The 16,096-nt window shown below is 41.5% G+C and overlaps 1 protein-coding gene across 2 annotated transcripts in view; it reads left to right on the top strand.

Moving 5' to 3' along the window:
- The window catches only part of fgf18a (fibroblast growth factor 18a), a 46,981-nt gene extending 41,721 nt beyond the window's left edge, over positions 1–5,260 (top strand). For both annotated transcript variants that reach the window (XM_061930076.2, XM_061930075.2), the window contains exons 4-5: positions 3,662–3,768; positions 3,842–5,260. In XM_061930076.2, the coding sequence (XP_061786060.1) occupies positions 3,662–3,768; positions 3,842–4,114 (380 nt within the window). In that variant the 3' untranslated portion in view covers positions 4,115–5,260. The remainder of the gene's footprint in view (positions 1–3,661; positions 3,769–3,841) is intronic.
- The last annotated feature ends 10,836 nt before the right edge of the window (positions 5,261–16,096 follow it).

Genomic DNA, 16,096 nt, shown 5'->3' with positions numbered 1-16,096 from the left:
GCTTAGATGGCAGCATATGTTGTTCCAAAACCGGTATGTACCTTTCAGCATTAATGGTGTCTTCACAGATGTGTAAGTTACCCATGTCTTGGGCACTAATGCACCCCCATAACATCACAGATGCTGGCTTTTGAACTTTGCGTCGACAACAGTCTGAAAGGTTCGCTTCCCCTTTGGTCCGGATGACACGATGTCGAATATTTCCAAAAACAATTTGACATGTGGACTCGTCAGACCACAGAACACTTTTCCACTTTGCAAGAGTCCATCTGAGATGATCTCGGGCCCAGAGAAGCCGGCGGCGTTTCTGGATGTTGTTGATAAATGGCTTTTGCTTTGCATAGTAGAGCTTTAACTTGCACTTACAGATGTAGCGACCAACTGTATTTAGTGACAGTGGTTTTCTGAAGTGTTCCTGAGCCCATGTGGTGATATCCTTTAGAGATTGATGTCGGTTTTTGATACAGTTCCGTCTGAGGGATCGAAGGTCACGGTCATTCAATGTTGGTTTCCGGTTATGCCGCTTACGTGGAGTGATTTCTCCAGATTCTCTGAAACTTTCGATGATATTACGGACCGTAGATGTTGAAATCCCTAAATTTCTTGCAATTGCACTTTGAGAAACGTTGTTCTTAAACTGTTTGACTATTTGCTCACGCAGTTGTGGACAAAGGGGTGTACCTCGCCCCATCCTTTCTTGTGAAAGACTGAGCATTTTTTGGGAAGCTGTTTTTATACCCAATCATGGCACCCACCTGTTCCCAATTAGCCTGCACACCTGTGGGATGTTCCAAATAAGTGTTTGATGAGCATTCCTCAACTTTATCAGTATTTATTGCCACCTTTCCCAACTTCTTTGTCACGTGTTGCTGGCATCAAATTCTAAAGTTAATGATTATTTGCAAAAAAAAGAATGTTTATCAGTTTGAACATCAAATATGTTGTCTTTGTAGCATATTCAACTGAATATGGGTTGAAAATGATTTGCAAATCATTGTATTCCGTTTATATTTACATCTAACACAATTTCCCAAATCATATGGAAACGGGGTTTGTAGATTGGTCAGATATAGTTGAGTCAGAGTAGATTCGACCAATTCATCTAAAACGTTTGCTTCAGAAGATGTTTTTAGTCAATTGACTTAGATGGATTAGATCTAGTCTAGTCAGACTAGGTCTGACCAATCTAAGTCTAAGAGCATTAACTGATGTAGCCTGCTCGAATGAGAGGCGGAACGTCTTCTCAGACAAACTGAACCGTCTCTTTTCAGTTTGTCTTTGAAGACATATTGTCGGTTCATGCTCATAGACTTAGTCTGGTCAGTTTGACTAGACTAACTAGACTAAATCTGACCAGACTAAGTCTACGAGCATGAACTGATGAAACCAGATCGTATGAGAGGCGAAACATCTTCTAAGTAAAACTGAACTGAACTTTTCAGTTGTCTCTTAGAAGTCGTTTTGTCAGTTAATCCTCATAGACTTAGACAAGATCTGACCAATTTAAGTCTGTGAGCATGTAGTGATGAAGCCTGACTCGTTTTCTAATGAACTGTTCAGTTTGTTTTAGAAGATGTTTCGGCAGTTAACTTAGCTTGGTCAGTTCTAGTCTAGTCAGGCTAAATCTGACCCAGCTTAGTCTATGAACATGAACTGATGAAGAGGCGAAACAAATTGAACTGGACTGTTCAGTTTGTCTTAGAAGTCCTTTCGCCAGTTCATTCTCACATACTTAGTCTGGTCAGTGGGACTAGACTAGATCTAACCAATCTAAGTCCATGAGCAAGAACTGACGCAACAACTTAATTAGTTCATGCTCATTGACTTATCTGACCAGACCAAGTCTACGAGCTTGATTGTAGAAAAGGAACATAGCAGATCTTGTCGGCATTGTCTTCAGTGGCTCTAACGTCTGTCTGTCCCTCTGTCTGTCCCTTCACAAGCCCAGCTCGTAGTGGAGGCCGAAACGTTTGTTTCAGAAGATGTTTTTAGTCAATTGACTTGGATGGATTAGATCTAGTCTAGTCAGACTAGGTCTGACCAATCTAAGTCTAAGAGCATTAACTGAGGTAGCCTGCTCGAATGAGAGGCGAAACGTCTTTTCAGACAAACTGAACTGTCTCTTTTCAGTTTGTCTTTGAAGACATTTTGTCGGTTCATGCTCGTAGACTTAGTCTGGTCAGTTCGACTAGACTAACTAGACTAAATCTGACCAGACTAAGTCTACGAGCATGAACTGATGAAGCCAGATCGTATGAGAGGCGAAACATCTTCTAAGTAAAACTGAACTGAACTTTTCAGTTGTCTCTTAGAAGTTGTTTTGTCAGTTAATCCTCGTAGACTTAGACAAGATCTGACCAATTTAAGTCTGTGAGCATGTAGTGATGAAGCCTGACTTGTCTTCTAATGAACTGTTCAGTTTGTTTTAGAAGATGTTTCGGCAGTTAACTTAGCTTGGTCAGCTCTAGTCTAGTCAGGCTAAATCTGACCCAGCTTAGTCTATGAACATGAACTGATGAAGAGGCGAAACAAATTGAACTGGACTGTTCAGTTTGTCTTAGAAGTCCTTTCGCCAGTTCATTCTCACATACTTAGTCTGGTCAGTGGGACTAGACTAGATCTAACCAATCTAAGTCCATGAACAAGAACTGACGCAACAACGTACTTAGTTCATGCTCATTGACTTATCTGACCAGACTAAGTCTACGAGCTTGATTGTAAAAAAGGAACATAGCAGATCTTGTCGGCATTGTCTTCAGTGGCTCTAACGTCTGTCTGTCCCTCTGTCTGTCCCTTCACAAGCCCAGCTCGTAGTGGAGGCCGAAACGTTTGTTTCAGAAGATGTTTTTAGTCAATTGACTTGGATGGATTAGATCTAGTCTAGTCAGACTAGGTCTGACCAATCTAAGTCTAAGAGCATTAACTGAGGTAGCCTGCTCGAATGAGAGGCGAAACGTCTTTTCAGACAAACTGAACTGTCTCTTTTCAGTTTGTCTTTGAAGACATTTTGTCGGTTCATGCTCGTAGACTTAGTCTGGTCAGTTCGACTAGACTAACTAGACTAAATCTGACCAGACTAAGTCTACGAGCATGAACTGATGAAGCCAGATCGTATGAGAGGCGAAACATCTTCTAAGTAAAACTGAACTGAACTTTTCAGTTGTCTCTTAGAAGTTGTTTTGTCAGTTAATCCTCGTAGACTTAGACAAGATCTGACCAATTTAAGTCTGTGAGCATGTAGTGATGAAGCCTGACTCGTCTTCTAATGAACTGTTCAGTTTGTTTTAGAAGATGTTTCGGCAGTTAACTTAGCTTGGTCAGCTCTAGTCTAGTCAGGCTAAATCTGACCCAGCTTAGTCTATGAACATGAAGTGATGAAGAGGCGAAACAAATTGAACTGGACTGTTCAGTTTGTGTTAGAAGTCCTTTCGCCAGTTCATTCTCACATACTTAGTCTGGTCAGTGGGACTAGACTAGATCTAACCAATCTAAGTCCATGAACAAGAACTGACGCAACAACGTAATTAGTTCATGCTCATTGACTTATCTGACCAGACTAAGTCTACGAGCTTGATTGTAAAAAAGGAACATAGCAGATCTTGTCGGCATTGTCTTCAGTGGCTCTAACGTCTGTCTGTCCCTCTGTCTGTCCCTTCACAAGCCCAGCTCGTAGTGGAGGCCGACACCTTTGGAAGCCAGGTGAGAATCCGGGGCAAAGAAACCAACTTTTACCTGTGCATGAACCGCCGGGGAAAGCTGGTAGGAAAGGTGAGAGAAGTTCCGCCGACCGAAGAACGGTGGCGTTCCACTGTCCTGACCCAGCCTTTCTTTGCTCCCTCAGAAGGCCAGTAACAGAAGTGCCGACTGCGTCTTCGTGGAGAAGGTTCTGGAAAACCACTACACAGCTCTGATGTCGGCACGCTACACGGGCTGGTATGTGGGGTTCACGAAAAGAGGGCGCCCTCGCCGCGGCCCCCACACGCTCCCCAACCAGCAGGACGTTCACTTCATGAAGCGTTTCCCGCCTGGGGAGCAACCGGACCTCACCACGCCGTTTCGCTTCACCACCATCAGCAAGCGGGGCAAGAGGGTTCGCGCCACCGGGCCGCGCTAGCGGCGGGCCACGCTCATAGAAGCCTTGACCTGAGCCTGCCTATGGCTGAAGCGGTCAAACAAAAACCCGAATCGCATTCCACTGAACAAGTCCCTTTGTCGGGACAAACATTGACCAGAAACTTGACGAATCATTTATGGGGTTTCTCTTCACATGTTGCCACTACAGCCCCTTTCCTTGTAGATCATTCCTCTCAGAAGTTCCTCCTCGCCGGGACCCTTGGTGGTCCATCACTGGAAGCGATACGGACTTGGTCTGCTTCCCTTCACGGAGCAGAACTATTGACAGAATACCTGAAGGGCAGCCAAGGCTCACGGCTCGACAAAGGCCTTCATTCCACAGCCACAAAAAAACAAAAACCACATTGCCTTTTACATCTCCTGTTGTGGACCAGCTGGACAGTATCAAGAATGGAATTACAACTGGACCATGGAGGGAGAGGACAAGGGTGAAAAGGACTACGGCGTGGATGAAGGGATGGAACGATCTGCACGGATCGGTAAACGGACTGCTGACATGTGACGCACTTATTCCTCTCGCCGCGAAAAATAGGTGGGAACCTGTGAGAGTGACCGACGGGTGAATGGGCGCGACTGACTTGCTTAATACGTGCATGTCTGTAACATGAAGAAGTGTACATGAGTGTGTGTGTGTGTGTGTGTGTAAGCAGGGACCGACGCTCTGGCGGAACTGGAATGTATAAAACAAATGTACCAAAAAAACAGAAAACCAAACCGGTGAGCAACCAAAGACGAGTGGGAGGACGTGACTCCCTTTTGCACCCTCAGCTTGGAGGTGACGACGACGATGATGATGAGCACAGAGGGGGAAGCACACAAGGGAAGGTGCCTTCTCTATAAGCATTGCTATAGAAACGACCCGGGGGACTATGCTCCTGTGCGATACCGTGGATACAGAATGCTGCTACCAGGGACATTCAGTGGAACAAACCAAAGTCATGCATACACACACAGGAGAACTCAATATTAAAGGGAACAATTTATTGAAAGATATATATAGTATATATTATATATATAAAAAGAGACCCCGAATAAGCAATCCTACTATGATGGTTAGTATAATTATTATGATAAAATTATTTCTTTTATTTATTTCAGCTCTGTGTGCAGCAGTCAGTAAACCCTACAGAACCATTCCACCTGTCTCTGAAATTATTTGTCTTGCGGCCACAGGAACGTTTCATATAGATTATGAATAGAATTATTAGGTTATGAATGTCTGACACAACAGGCACGGTTCATATAGAAAGTTAAAGTACCACTGATAGTGACACACACACTAGGTTCCGGTCCCTTTGCAGAAAAACAACCCCAAATCATGATGCTTCCACCCCCATGCTTCACAGTAGTTATGGTGTTCTTTGGACGTAAGTTAAGTTAAAGTTAAAGTACCAATGATAGTGACACACACACTAGGTTCCGGTCCCTTTGCAGAAAAACAACCCCAAATCATGATGCTTCCACCCCCATGCTTCACTGTAGTTATGGTGTTCTTTGGACGTAAGTTAAGTCAAACTTGCCAACTTTGAGACCTCCGATTTCGGGAGGTAGGGGGTGGGGGCGTGGGGCGGGGCGTGGTTAAGAGGGGAGGAGTATATTGACAGCTAGAATTCACCAAGTCAAGTATTTCATACACATATATGTATATACACACACATATATATATATATATATATATATATGTATGTATATATATATATATATATATATATGTATGTATGTATATATATATATATATACATACACACACATACCTGTACATCCACACACACATATATATATATATATATATATATATATGTATATATATATATATATATATATAGAATGAACGGAAGGTACACGGACCTAAAATACTGCTTCCGGTTTGATTTGTCATCACACATTTTTGCATTTTGGATAAACATATATTAGATTTTGATTTTTGCGTTTATCTGGAGAAATAAAAATACATAAATAGAAAACAGCACAAAAGCCAATTTTGTGGCAATAATTTCATGAAAATCAATCTTTTTTTTTTTTTTTTTAAATCTGCCATAAATAATAAAAATAGAAAAACGGCTCCAATTTAGTTTTTTTATTTGCGTTTCAGAATTAGAAATAGAATGGACGGAAGGCACACGGACCAACATAGGTGTAAGCGTTATGCTAAAAACATGCTAAACGCAAAGGAAAAGTTAAAATTCTGTACAAATAGCATTTAAGTCTCATCTTAAAACTAATTTGTATATTCTAGCCTTTAAATAGACCCCCCTTTTTAGACTAGTTGATCTGCCGTTTCTTTTCCTTTCTCCTTTGCCCCCCTTCATCCGGTGGCCATGGATGAAGTGCTGGCTGTCCAGAGTCGGGACCCGGGGTGGACCGCTCGCCTGTGCATCGGTTGGGGACATCTCTGCGCTGCTGACCCGTCTCCGCTCTGGATGGTCCCCTGCTGGCCCCACTACGGACTGGACTCTTACTATTATGTTAGATCCACTATGGACTGGACTCTCACACTATTATGTTAGATCCACTATGGACTGGACTCTCACTATTATGTTAGATCCACTATGGACTGGACACTCACTATTATGTTAGATCCACTATGGACTGGACTCTCACTATTATGTTAGATCCACTATGGACTGGACACTCACTATTATGTTAGATCCACTATAGACTGGACTCTCACTATTATGCTAGATCCACTATGGACTGGACTCTCACACTATTATGTTAGATCCACTATGGACTGGACTTTCACAATATTATGCTAGATCCACTATGGACTGGACTTTCACTATTATGTTAGATCCACTATGGACTGGACTCTCACTATTATGTTAGATCCACTATGGACTGGACTCTCACTATTATGTTGGATCCACTATGAACTGGACTCTCACTATTATGTTAGATCCACTATGGACTGGACTCTCACTATTATGTTAGATCCACTATGGACTGGACTCTCACTATTATGTTGGATCCACTATGGACTGGACTCTTACTATTATGTTAGATCCACTATGGACTGGACTCTCACTATTATGTTAGATCCACTATGGACTGGACTCTCACTATTATGTTAGATCCACTATAGACTGGACTCTCACTATTATGCTAGATCCACTATGGACTGGACTCTCACTATTATGTTAGATCCACTATGGACTGGACTCTCACACTATTATGTTAGATCCACTATGGACTGGACTTTCACAATATTATGCTAGATCCACTATGGACTGGACTTTCACTATTATGTTAGATCCACTATGGACTGGACTCTCACTATTATGTTAGATCCACTATGGACTGGACTCTCACTATTATGATAGATTCACTACGGACTGGACTCTCACTATTATGTTGGATCCACTATGGACTGGACTCTCACTATTATGTTCGATCCACTATGGACTGGACTCTCACTATTATGTTAGATCCACTATGGACTGGACTCTCACTATTATGTTAGATCCACTATGGACTGGACTCTCACTATTATGTTAGATCCACTATGGACTGGACTCTCACAATTATGTTAGATCCACTATGGACTGGACTCTCACTATTATGTTAGATCCACTATGGACTGGAGTCTCACTATTATGTTAGATCCACTATGGACTGGACTCTCACTATTATGTTGGATCCACTATGGACTGTACTCTCACTATTATGTTAGATCCACTATGGACTGGACTCTCACACTATTATGTTAGATCCACTATGGACTGGACTTTCACTATTATGTTAGATCCACTATGGACTGGACTCTCACTATTATGTTAGATTCACTACGGACTGGACTCTCACTATTATGTTGTATCCACTACGGACTGGACTCTCACTATTATGTTCGATCCACTATGGACTGGACTCTCACTATTTTGTTGGATCCACTATGGACTGGACTCTCACTATTATGTTAGATCCACTATGGACTGGACTCTCACTATTATGTTAGATCCACTATGGACTGGACTCTCACAATTATGTTAAATCCACTATGGACTGGACTCTCACTATTATGTTAGATCCACTATGGACTGGACTCTCACTATTATGTTGGATCCACTATGGACTGTGCTCTCACTATTATGTTAGATCCACTATGGACTGGACTCTCACTATTATGTTAGATCCACTATGGACTGGACTCTCACACTATTATGTTAGATCCACTATGGACTGGACTTTCACAATATTATGCTAGATCCACTATGGACTGGACTTTCACTATTATGTTAGATCCACTATGGACTGGACTCTCACTATTATGTTAGATCCACTATGGACTGGACTCTCACTATTATGTTGGATCCACTATGAACTGGACTCTCACTATTATGTTAGATCCACTATGGACTGGACTCTCACTATTATGTTAGATCCACTATGGACTGGACTCTCACTATTATGTTGGATCCACTATGGACTGGACTATTACTATTATGTTAGATCCACTATGGACTGGACTCTCACTATTATGTTAGATCCACTATGGACTGGACTCTCACTATTATGTTAGATCCACTATAGACTGGACTCTCACTATTATGCTAGATCCACTATGGACTGGACTCTCACTATTATGTTAGATCCACTATGGACTGGACTCTCACACTATTATGTTAGATCCACTATGGACTGGACTTTCACAATATTATGCTAGATCCACTATGGACTGGACTTTCACTATTATGTTAGATCCACTATGGACTGGACTCTCACTATTATGTTAGATCCACTATGGACTGGACTCTCACTATTATGATAGATTCACTACGGACTGGACTCTCACTATTATGTTGGATCCACTATGGACTGGACTCTCACTATTATGTTCGATCCACTATGGACTGGACTCTCACTATTATGTTAGATCCACTATGGACTGGACTCTCACTATTATGTTAGATCCACTATGGACTGGACTCTCACTATTATGTTAGATCCACTATGGACTGGACTCTCACAATTATGTTAGATCCACTATGGACTGGACTCTCACTATTATGTTAGATCCACTATGGACTGGAGTCTCACTATTATGTTAGATCCACTATGGACTGGACTCTCACTATTATGTTGGATCCACTATGGACTGTACTCTCACTATTATGTTAGATCCACTATGGACTGGACTCTCACACTATTATGTTAGATCCACTATGGACTGGACTTTCACTATTATGTTAGATCCACTATGGACTGGACTCTCACTATTATGTTAGATTCACTACGGACTGGACTCTCACTATTATGTTGGATCCACTACGGACTGGACTCTCACTATTATGTTCGATCCACTATGGACTGGACTCTCACTATTTTGTTAGATCCACTATGGACTGGACTCTCACTATTATGTTAGATCCACTATGGACTGGACTCTCACTATTATGTTAGATCCACTATGGACTGGACTCTCACAATTATGTTAAATCCACTATGGACTGGACTCTCACTATTATGTTAGATCCACTATGGACTGGAGTCTCACTATTATGTTAGATCCACTATGGACTGGACTCTCACTATTATGTTGGATCCACTATGGACTGTACTCTCACTATTATGTTAGATCCACTATGGACTGGACTCTCACTATTATGTTAGATCCACTATGGACTGGACTCTCACTATTATGTTAGATCCACTATGGACTGGACTCTCACAATTATGTTAGATCCACTATGGACTGGACTCTCACTATTATGTTAGATCCACTATGGACTGGAGTCTCACTATTATGTTAGATCCACTATGGACTGGACTCTCACTATTATGTTGGATCCACTATGAACTGTACTCTCACTATTATGTTAGATCCACTATGGACTGGACTCTCACTATTATGTTGGATCCACTATGGACTGGACTCTCACTATTATGTTAGATCCACTATGGACTGGACTCTCACTATTATGTTAGATCCACTATGGACTGGACTCTCAATAAACATTGATTGATTGATTGATTGATTGATTCTGCTTCCGGTTCAATTTGTCATCACACGGATAAACCCGCAGTTTTGCATTTTGGATGAACATATATTGGATTTTTGTGTCTACCTGGACAAATACAAGTTCGTAAAAGGAAAACAGCACAAAATCCAATTTTGTGGCAATATTTTCACGAAAATCAACCCTTTTTTTGTGTGTTTTAAAACCTGCCATACATAACAAAAGTTGAAAAACGGCCCTAATTTTGTTTTTTGATTTGCGTTTCAGAATTGGAACTAGAATGAACGGAAGGTACACAGACCCCAAAGATAATACTTGCTACAAAAAGAACATTTTTATTTTGTTTATTCCTGGAAAGGGTCTAAGACAGTGGTTCTTAACCTGGGTTTGATGGAACCCTAGGGGTTCGGTGAGTCGGGCTCAGGGGTTCCAAATAACTCTAAATTAAGTCTTTGTTACTTAGAATATGTTCCCCATACTAAAGTGTTACCAAAAACATATAACTTTGCCTTGAATTTGAAAAAAACATTTTATTTTTCACTAAAGAAGGGTTCGGTGAATGTGCGTATGAAACTGGTGGGGTTCGGTACCTCCAACAAGGTTAAGAACCACTGGTCTAAGACTATTGCTACTTCCAAGGATGTCATTATACCGGTCTTTACAAGATCCTAAACACTCCCATATGGTGATGTCACCTTCAAGAGTCAGCTGTCCCGATCCTCCGGTTTTGACGTTCTCATCTCAGATTAAGCCGCCCCGTTCAGGACCGCAGTCAGTAAAAGCTGTAAAGTGTGAAGCCCCCCCTGTAAGGAAAACAATGTGTTGGGAGTCTCATCTATCCCCCTGTTCGCCCCTCCCCTTCCTTCCATATCATAGCAGGAGGTCAGTGAGGAGATGTTGCTGCCAAATGAGCCAATCAGACACAAACAGCTGACTCAGGGGGGGGAAAAGGCTGGTGCCAGAGGATTCCTATTGCAAGGCAACAGGAATCTGTGGAGGTGGGAGGCCAATGGGAGGGGGGCAGGGGGGATAAAAGAAGAGCAAGTCACAGGCCGATTTGTTCATTTCTGAAACATTGTTCCAGCTCCGCTCAGGAATGATGGAAATATTTTTACGTAGTGAGACCCGAGAGTGGAAGGTGAATGGTAATCATGTCGGGGAAGGAATGCCAAATATGTGCGTGAGAACGGAGCGGTGACCTGAGAGCTGCAGGAATTATGGGCCAAAATCCCACAGACCCAGCGGAAGCACACACACCCACACACACACACACACACACACACACCATATATTCTATAGCCGTGTCCCACCCAGCAAAAATAACATATTAGTGAAATAAACCCACCTGCTTCAAGTGTAAACTACCACCATGTTGTTTCTTAGGTATACTACCTTTTTTCCACGAAGTGCACTATTTTGAAGTATTTATTCAAACATGCATTCTTCTCTAAGTTATACAAGATGGTGTACAGTATGTGACCTACTGTAACAGGTTGTTTCAGGGAGGGTGGGCTCATCTGGCTCTCTGCTGCTATCTGGTGGTCGTGTATCATACTGCCATGACTCAGTGGCAGGCCCTTCAGAAGGAGATCTGGGTTTAAAGTTAAAAGGTAAAGTAGCAATGATTGTCACACACACACACTACACCCTTGTTCCGCCCCCTGGGAGGTGAGGGGAGCAGTGAGCAGCAGTGGTGGCCGCGCCCGGGAATAATTTTTGGTGATTTTAACCCCCAATTCAAACCCTTGATGCTGAGTGCCAAGCAGGGAGGTAATGGGTCCCATTTTTATAGTCTTTGGTATGACTCGGCCGGGGTTTGTACTCATGACCTACCGATCTCAGGGTGGACACTCTAACGCAGTGGTTCTTAACCTTGTTGGAGGTACCGAACCCCACCAGTTTCATATGCGCATTCACCGAACCCTTCTTTAGTGAAAAATAAAATGGTTTTTTTTCAAATTCAAGACAAAGTTATATGTTTTTGGTAACACTTTAGTATGGGGAACATATTCTAAGTAACAAAGACTTCATTTAGAGTTATTTGGTTAGGGTTAGAGGGTTAGGGCCAGGGTTAGAGGGGAACAAAACCAACACAGTGCATAAACTCACAACAAATGACACACCTGCAAACCAGTCAGCTGTTGCCGTATCCGTAATACGCCGATAGGGAGAAGTTTTTATTTACACGATGAGTCGGGTGTGTCTTGACCTCCGCCGAACCCCTGAGGCCGACTCACCGAACCCCTAGGGTTCCATCGAACCTAGGTTAAGAACCACTGCTCTAACGACTAGGCCTTTACTGGGTTTAGTGGATCGAACTAAACTTTAAACCTAACCCTGACCAAAACTGGAAGACACCAAATTATACAAAGCCTATCCCTAACTTTAACCCCTACTACTAAACTCTACCTCTACCCAAAACCCAAGCCTAACCAAGCCTTAGTCTTAATTCAACCTTAACCAAAACTCCAAACCGACACTGAACTCTAACTAAAACCCAAACACTAACTACAACCCTCATGTTACCCCCAAACCTTTACTGAACTTTGACCAAAACCCTAAAGCCACCCACCCATAAACTACCGTATTTTTCGGACCATAGGGCGCACCGGATTATAAGGCGCACTGCCGATGAGCGGGTCTATTCAGGTCTATTTCCATACAAAAGACACACCGGATTATAAGGCGCATTAAAAGGAGTCATATTATTATGATTGTTTTCTAAATGTAAAAGACTTCCTTGTGGTCTACATAACATGTAATGGTGGTTCTTTGGTCAAAATGTTGCATAGATGATGTTTTACACATCATCTTCAAGTCGCTTTCTGACAGTCGCTTCAGGATGCTCCGTTTTGTGGACGGTCTTATTTACGTGGCTCACCTTCGGCAGCGTCTTCTCCCCGTCATCTTTGTTGTAGCGGTGTAGCGTGCAAGGACGGGAGTGGAAGAAGTGTCAAAAGATGGAACTAACTGTTTTAATGACATTCAGACTTTACTTCAATCAATAACGGAGCAGCATCTCCTCATCCGTGGCTCACTAGCGCAACAACAACACCGGAAATTTGTTCCGTGGAAAAACCGTCCGACCAGAATTCTCTAATGTCTAAAGTTCTTTGGGTGAATAATGTAAACTCACTACACCGGTATGTTTTTAGCGCTTTCATGGCGAGTTTACTGACAGATATAAGTAAGAACTTTACACTACTTTATATTAGGAATGGCAACAGCAGAAGATGAATGTCCTATAACCAGTGTTGGGACTAACTGTAACGCTGTTAGTTTTGGCGGTAACAAGTAATCTAGCGCGTTATTTTTTATATTCAGTAACTCAGTTACCGTTACAACATGATGCGTTACTTTACGTTATTTTGTATGTAGTATCGGCTAGAAACAGAAGATCTGAGTGTGTTTTATTGGAGCGCTGCGGTGTCGTCCTTCTCAATCTTCCTGTGTCACAAGGAAGAGGCACGCTGTGTGTGTCTGGGTGTGTCTGTGTTTACTAACAACGGAGCCGCAGTCGAGTCTCTTAACATGGAGATATTCTCACTTCTTTTCTTTTGTCGAGCACAAACAAAAGAACATTTTAGTTAAATGTAAGTTGTGTCTTGGATCAAAGATCCCGTCTATTTCCCAAAACAACAATTCAAATCTGCCTGGTTAGGCTTTGCGTATGTCACATGTGCCTTCCTTAGGTGAAGCCAGGTTTACAGCTATGTTGTTATAATGCTGTTTGTTACTTATGTATGTTATGTTGCAGCTATTTAAAATAGTTTTGTCAATTTGTTCTGGCCTGAAACAAATTGGCCCTTTGAAACATATCTTTGTGTTTGTGTGTTGTATGTAGACCACATTGCTTAGCAGAGTTCAGTGATGCAAATGCATGTCAAGTTGATCAACAGATTGTATTATTCTCCAGTGCAATAACAGTACTGAAATGAAGGCTAAAAGGGCATTAATGGGAGCTAACTAAATAGTTACTTTTCACAGTAACGCATTATTTTTTGGTGTAAGTAACTGAGTTACTTTTGAAATAAACTAACTTGTAACTGTAACTAGTTACTGGTTTTCAGTAACTAACCCAACACTGCCCATAAGATAGAGAAAAAGAAGACGCTTATGACTACAGTGTCACCACGGACTAGAATTGCTGACGCACGCACATTTTCAGGACTTATGCAGATCCCAAATACACATCAGGTACCAGAAGGTAAGAAAAGTTGGTTTTGCATAATATTGCGAAACAAAACGGCAGATAATACATCTGCGGTCCACTCCAAGGTTTGTCATTGTCATCCCATTGGGTTGAGTTTTTTCTTGGGATCTGAGCTGAGGATGTTGTTGTGGCTTGTGCAGCCCTTTGAGACACTTGTGATTTAGGGCCATATTAGTAAACTTTGATTGAATTAATTTATTTTTTGACAGGTAACATCACACCGTCCGTGCATACACACACACACACACAGTGGGGCAAAAAAGTAATTAGCCCATACTTGCCAACCTTGAGACGTCCAATTTCGGGAGGTGGAGGTGGAGGGGGGGGGGGGGGGGGCGTGGTTGGAGGCGTGGTTAAGAGGGGAGGAGTATATTGACAGCTAGAATTCACCAAGCATTTCATTATATATATATATATATATATATATATATATATATATATATATATATATATATATATATATATATACTGTATATGTATCCACATCCTGAAAATATGCAAACAAACTGTGTTTAGATAATTGATACTTCAACCTTGCATAAATAAATATTAAGGAATATAACATAACTTGGCTTCTGAGAGCTTCAAAATGTAATGAATAAAATGCTAAAGTTGTTGATAAACAAGCAATTATTTTAATAATTAAATATGGTCATTTTAAATGAATTATGATCATTTAAAATTAATTATTTAAAATATGTTTATTTTAATGTATAATTCTATGGCTGGATGTAATAAGGACTCAGAAAAAATACAAATACAAATACAATTAATTTTGATGTTTTTAGCAAAATATAGTAAAAATGTTTTTTGTTTTTTTTAAATTAATATACAGTATATATTTATTTTTAGGTAAGATAAACATAATAATACAATTTATCTCTAGTCTGGATGATTTAGTTCTTGTCACCCTGTTGTCCTCCCGTCATGAAAAAAGGCTGTCCTCACTCAGGTTGCATGGAGCTGGAGGGGGCGTGGCCTCCAGCTCCGGCTGAAAATCGGGAAATTTTCGGGAGAATATTTGTCCCGGGAGGTTTTCGGGAGAGGCGCTGAATTTCGTGAGTCTCCCGGAAAATTCGGGAGGGTTGGCAAGTATGATTTAGCCAGTCACCAATTGTGCAAGTTCTCCCACTTAAAAATATGAGAGGCCTGTCATTTATTATAGGTACACTTCAACTATCAGAGACAAAATGAGGGGAAAAAAATCCAGAAAAATTACTGATTTTTAAAGAATTGATTTGCAAATTATCGTGGAAAATAAGTATTTGGTCAGTAAGAAAAGTTTGTCTGAAAACTTTGTTATATACCCTTAGTTGGCAATGACAGAGGTCAAACATTTTCTGTAAGTCTTCTTAAGGTTTTCACACAATGTTGCTGCTATTTTGGCCATTTCCTCCATGCAGATCTCCTCTAGAGCAGTGATGTTTTGGGGCTGTCGCTGGGCAACACAGACTTTCTACTCCCTCCAAAAAAAATGTTCTATGGTGTTGAGATCTGGAGACTGGCTAGGCCACTCCAGGGCCTTGAAATGCTTCTTAGGAAGCCACTCCTTCTTTGCCCGGGCGTTGGGTTTGGGATCATGGTCATGCTGGAAGACCCAGCCATGTTTCATCTTCCATGCCCTTGCTGAAGGAAGGTTTTCACTTACTCACGATACATGGCCCCTTTCACTCTTTCATTTACACGGATCAGAGAAGGTTTTCACTTACTCACGATACATGGCCCCTTTCACTCTTTTATTTACACGGATCACTCGTCCCGGTCCCTTTGCAGAAAAACAACCCTGTATCATGAT

This window comes from Nerophis lumbriciformis, linkage group LG36 (assembly GCF_033978685.3).
Source record: "Nerophis lumbriciformis linkage group LG36, RoL_Nlum_v2.1, whole genome shotgun sequence".
Classification (NCBI taxonomy): Eukaryota; Metazoa; Chordata; class Actinopteri; order Syngnathiformes; family Syngnathidae; genus Nerophis; species Nerophis lumbriciformis.
The sequence above is the reverse complement of the archived record's forward strand: the minus strand, read 5'-3'. Positions and strand labels throughout refer to the sequence as shown.